General features: G+C 46.6%; 2 protein-coding genes and 1 long non-coding RNA gene across 3 annotated transcripts in view; 1 reads left to right on the top strand and 2 right to left on the bottom strand.

Moving 5' to 3' along the window:
• LOC122552531 (EF-hand domain-containing protein 1-like) overlaps positions 1–4,176 on the top strand; it is a 30,677-nt gene extending 26,501 nt beyond the window's left edge. Inside the window, exons 4-5 of the mRNA XM_043695211.1 lie at positions 862–1,060; positions 3,610–4,176. Coding sequence (XP_043551146.1) covers positions 862–1,060; positions 3,610–4,048 — 638 coding nt within the window. The 3' untranslated portion in view covers positions 4,049–4,176. The remainder of the gene's footprint in view (positions 1–861; positions 1,061–3,609) is intronic.
• Positions 1–5,683, bottom strand: part of tram2 (translocation associated membrane protein 2) — a 59,804-nt gene that overhangs the window by 43,679 nt on the left and 10,442 nt on the right. The gene's annotated exons all lie outside the window — the stretch shown is intronic.
• LOC122552533 lies at positions 4,388–5,598 on the bottom strand. The gene is made up of 2 exons (XR_006312412.1): positions 5,435–5,598; positions 4,388–5,156 (listed from the first exon to the last, which is right to left on the bottom strand). It is a non-coding gene; the product is annotated as an uncharacterized LOC122552533 (long non-coding RNA).

The following is a 5,683-nucleotide window of genomic DNA, read 5'->3' as shown; positions in this document are numbered from 1 at the left end:
GGTCGGTTTATAGTAAATGTCCGTGTCAATTTGGTCACCCGAGATAGAAATGGAAAGGTCTAGGAAGGGGAGGGAGGAATCTGAGACGGTCCAGGTGAATTTGAGGTCGGGGTAGAAGGTGTTGGTAAAGTGGATGAACTGTTCAACCTCCTCGTGGGAGCACGAGGCGGCCCAGATACAGTTATCGATGTAGCGGAGGAAAAGGTGGGGGGTGGGGCCAGTGTAGCTGTGGAAGATGGACTGTTCCACATATCCTACGAAGAGGCAGGCATAGCTGGGGCCCATGCGGGTGCCCATGGCTACTCCTTTGGTTTGGAGGAAGTGGGAGGATTGGAAAGAGTTGTTCAGGGTAAGGACCAGTTCAGTCAGTCGAATTTCTATCTCGGGCGACCGAATCAACACGGACATTTACTATAAACCGACCAACTCCCACAGCTACCTAGATTACACCTCCTCCCATCCTCCAACCTTCCAGCTCAGCGAGCAAACCTACATCAAAAAGGAGACAGCTTTTAGAAAAAAGGGACCAGTTTTGTGACAAATGTATGTTTGACGATGTGTAACATGCTCCCCCGGGGTTTAATTGAAGTGCATAGTATAGATGCATTAAGGGAGAGACAGATGAGAGAGAACGGAGTAGAGAGATATGTTGGTATTTAAATGAGGAAAGATGGGAGAAGAGTCGACTGGGGCTTAAAAATCGATACAGATTAGCTGTTTGAACAGCTTGTTTCTGTGCTGTATCTTGTGTGTTATGTTGTGTATGTAATACTCCCAGGGCTACAGTTCAATCTCAGATCCATGGTTTCTCCTTTGCCTCAGTCAGTGCCAACAGCCTTGCTCACCTTTTTTTTTCTCCAGTGCTCGGTTGCCGTTTCATCATCACTGACGCTGATGAATATGTTCACAAATACCTGCAAGCGAATGCTGCAGAATTTCCGAGTGAAGTTCTCGACTCATTTCAGCAGAAAGCTCAGGAAAGGAAGGCTCAAATGGTCCAGGCGTCTCTGGTCCAAGAGTCCCTCCCCAAGACTCAACAGGAGATGGATCAGAAAGCTCGGTCAGTCATCCCTTTGTTTTCATTTCCAATTTAATTTTATCGTGTAGACTCTGACATATAGCCCTGGCAGCTTCAGCAACAGCCCTTTCACCAAATTAGGAACCTGACCTCAATCAAATCAGCTCAATGCACTGACTCCACTCACTGTGTCTAAACAACCTGAACTGACCTATTTCCTTGACAGAACGAGACTGGTTAGCTGGTAACTAGCACTCAGGAATTCTCACAGACAGACACAGCTGGCCTGCAGGCTGAGCTCCATTGCTAAGCTTGGAATATAATAACCCCCAAGATTCTACTGGCAATAAATGGGTTCTGAAGAAGGGTTACTGAACCTGAAACGTTAACTGTCTCTGTGGTCAAAGTCTAACTGCTCGATTTAAGTGAAAAGATTAAAGGAAAGAAATATAAAAGCAGATCCAAAAGCTATTCCAGTCCCTTCTCCTAGTTTCTCCAGCTGCATCTCATGTGTTTTGGATGCCACATTCCACAGGGGATTCTCAAAAATGTCCACTTTTTCCTCAACTGAGGATTCCCTGCTACCTTGTTCGACAGGGCCATTCGCCACGTCTGACCCACCTCCTGCACTTCTCTTCCCTCCAACAACACTGGTAGGGTCCCCCGCCGTCCTCATATTCCACTCTGGCAGCATCTACGTTTAAAGGACCATAAGCTGCCATTTCTGAGCAGAATGCCATAACCAGGTAAATATTGCCCTCCCTTGTTAGCATTTCCTCCATGACACCCTGGTCCACTCCCAACACCATCACCACCACATCCTCACAGCCAAATGGCACTTTGTCCTGCAATCACAGAAGATACACCTGCCTTTATACTTCCTCCCATCTCACTATCCAATGTTTCACACACCTTCCAGGTGAAGCAGCACTTTCCCAGCCCTTCCCACAATCTAGTCGACTGCACTCGCTGCTCACAATGTGGTCTCCCCTACACTGGGGGGAGCAAAGGAAGGGTCTGTTTCCATGTTGTATATCTCTAAGACTCTCTGACTCTAAAACAGACCCTGAGCTTCCAGTTCCCTGTCACTGTAACCCCCCCACCCTGTTTCCCGGCCAACATCTCTGTCTCAGGCTGGCTGCAGTGCTCCAGTGAAGCTCAGCACAAGCTGGAAGAACAGCACCTCACCTTCCCCTCGGGGACCCTGCAGCCCTCCGCACTCAATATCGAGTTCGATAATTTCAGAACCCGAGCACCTCCTTTCAGGTCCTTTACCCATCCCAACACATCAGGCCTTGTCATGACATGGGCTTCTTTCAGCACAGCCCACCCATTTTCACCTACTCATGGTTCCCATTATCATCTTTTCTTTCTCCCTGGCTTACCAGTAGCCATCCCTTTCCCTCCTAACTGTTGCTCTCTCTCAGTGGGCTCCACCTCCATCAGTCTCGTCAGCGTATATACCACCTTGTCATAATAGTTATCAGTTCAGAAGGACAAGACACAAAATGTTCATTCTGCTTTCTCTCCAGATCGGACTAATTTCTCCAACACTTTCAGCTATTGGTTTGTAAAAAAAATTAGAAAGAACAAAAATGGATGCAATATAAGCAGGGATAGCAAAACATACCATGGGGGGAAAGGGAATGACAGAGAAACAAAGTTATTCATTTTAATCTGAGAAAGAAACTCCTGGGAATACGTGAGAGCCACAGGATGAGTAAGAATTACAAAGTGAAATATATTAGTGACAGTAAAAAGAATAGTATTTTGGAAAGTAATGGGACTTTAAAGAGATAAATCCCCTGGACCCAATGATTTACATCCCAGAGAGGGCTCACTTTTCAGAACCCTACAGAATCTGCTTGGCTCCTGCAGATTGGAAGATGCCAAATGAACTACACTATTTAAAAAAAATAGAAAATGGACAACTACTGACTCATCAGTCTGACATCAATGATAGGGAAATGCTGGAATCACTGATAAAGAATTGTATCATTAAACACTGAGAAAACGATGATAGGATTAGGCAGAGTCATTCTGGATTGGTGAAAGGGAAATCTTGTTTAATAAACCAGTTGGGGGTTTTGTGAATATCTAATCAGGAGAATAGATAGAGGGGAAATGGTGGAAATGTCAGTTTAAAATTCAGCAAGATTTGATAAGGTCCTACACAAGAGGTTTAATTATCACTGCACAGTCTCAAAATAAGAGAGGAACCATTGAGGACTGGGATAAGGAAGATTGTCTTCACTTTGAATTTGGTATATCTCTACCTCAGGGGTCTGTGATGCCACAACATCGAAGTCCCAGGTTATCACTGCACAGTCTCAAAATAAGAGGGGAACCATTGAGGACTGGGATAAGGAAGATTGTCTTCACTTTGAATTTGGTATATCTCTACCTCAGGGGTCTGTGATGGCTCAATCACTGAGTAGATTCAAGTCAAAGATCAATAGATATTGAAGATATCAAGGGATATGGGGATAGTATGGGAACTGGCATTGTGGTGACACAAACTGAAGAGGATGAAAAACTGACTCCTGCTCTGGTTTCATTTTTTCCTTTGTAATTTTGTTTTTGTTCTCCAGCTCTATGTCATTTGGTGATCCAGAGCTTGCTCCTGCTGAGATGAGCAGCGAGGACTGTGTAACGATGCCATCAGAATGTTGGCAATTTCTTGACAAGAGACCATCAAAAGCACAATCCCAGGGAGATAACCGCACACTTCAGTACAAGAAAGATATCTGCCCACCACAGAACCAGGGAGATATCCGTACACCTCAATATCAAGCAGGTATCTGCCCACCACAGAACCAGGGAGATATCCGTACACCTCAATACCATAGAGATATCTGCCCACCAGCATCCCAGGGAGATATCCGCATACCTCAGAACCAAGCAGATATCAGTGCACCTCAATATCAAGCAGGTATCTGCCCACCTCAGAACCAGGCAGATATCCGTACACCTCAACACCAGAGAGATATCTGCCCACCACCGTCCCAGGGAGATATCCGTACACCTTAGTGTGCTCCCATGGGACTCCAAGATCAAAATACATATAGGGGATTATAACTGTTGATGTCAAAAGTGGAACAATGATCTTTGTAATTGGGAACATAATGCAAACTGAATAAAGTAATATTTGAAACACTTCCAGCAGTCTGTGATTATCCTTCAGTGAGTGGTACATCTCAGCTCCAGTGTGGTTTAACTAACACAGCACCCTCCTCTCAAAACTGTCAGACAACTGATCTGCCCACTGCAGGGCTCCCAGACTCTGCTTGAGGGACTGTAAGTAATACTGACACCTTCCCACAACGTGTAAGGTACAAAGTTCAAAGATTAACAGAACACAAAAAGATATCTTGTTGAATTTGCATGTTTATTTACAGTCAGACTTACACGACTGTCACCCTACAGCGAGGACAGTAAGGATCACGGTGTTGATATTTGCAGTCATCCATCAATCACTGCTGCTCATGGGGAGCTGTAAGTACAGCAGATAAACACTGGACATCAGGTAGGCTCATCCCAGCTCTGGGCACTGTGAAATCTTACTCTGGGCACTGGGAGACACTGTTCTGGGTCTGACAGAGCCTCCAAGGACCACTGGCAGTTGCTGAGGTACATGCTGACACATATCCAGATGCACTTTACATGTAAAGAGACCCATGTTAATCCAATCAGCCAAAAAGATGGTGCTGTGGTCCACACTCTGAGGCAGGGAGGGGACAGGGCTTTATCTCCAAATCTACACCCACTGAACTGATCTCATCCAGTGTGTGGATAAGAGTTAGGATTGGGCATGGATTGGGGATGGTGAAATGAAGTTATGCTTTGATCCTGGGAAGGATTTGGAAAATGGGAGAGATTTGGATAAAATGTGGAGGGCGTGGTTTACTGAGGCGCTGACTGGAAAATGGACACAATAAGTGGAGGGTGGGGCTGTGCTTCAGGGAAGAATGGTGAATGAGAAACAATTATTGAAGGTCCAAGTTTGATCCCCCTGGGGCAGGGGTGATGTGATCAGAAAGACTCCCAGCCCTGACTGGCCGAGTTTAGGGTGATTTGGATTTTCGAGTCCGAGGTGATGTGCCATTCTCTGATTTGATCAAACCGTTGTCATGGTGACCTGGGAGAAAGAAAGAGGAGAAGTTACTGAGAGACCATGGAGCCCTGACCCCAATCCTCACCCAAACCCTCACACTCCCATTCTGACCGTTGAACCCCAGCTGACCCCAAAACTGCAACCCATTCCCCGACATTCCCACACTCAGGTTGAGTTCCATTTGACCTTCACCGACTCCAAACCAGAACTCCCTGACCCCCACCTGAGCCGTGATCCCACAAACCCATCAGACCCACACCTGCCTCAGCTCCCCCCTCAACCTCCCACAGCCACAAACTGACCTGGTTCCCTGCGGAGGACCCGGCCTCGCGTTGCCATGGCGCCTACAATCTTCCTACGAGATGCCTGCTCTGCTTGAAACTCTCTCCATCGTCGCAGTTGGAAGTTAATAAATCGCCACATCATCCAGGCCTGGGTGCTACACACAGTTACCAGGATACACAGCCTGAGTGTGAGAGAGTCACAGAGAGAGAGAGAGAGAGAGAACGAGACAGAGAGAGAGAGGCAGAGAGGGGGCGGCAAAGGCAGGG

Source organism: Chiloscyllium plagiosum, chromosome 9, assembly GCF_004010195.1.
Source record: "Chiloscyllium plagiosum isolate BGI_BamShark_2017 chromosome 9, ASM401019v2, whole genome shotgun sequence".
Lineage (NCBI taxonomy): Eukaryota > Metazoa > Chordata > Chondrichthyes > Orectolobiformes > Hemiscylliidae > Chiloscyllium > Chiloscyllium plagiosum.
Note: the sequence above shows the minus strand (reverse complement) of the source record. Positions and strands in the feature narration are given on the sequence as shown.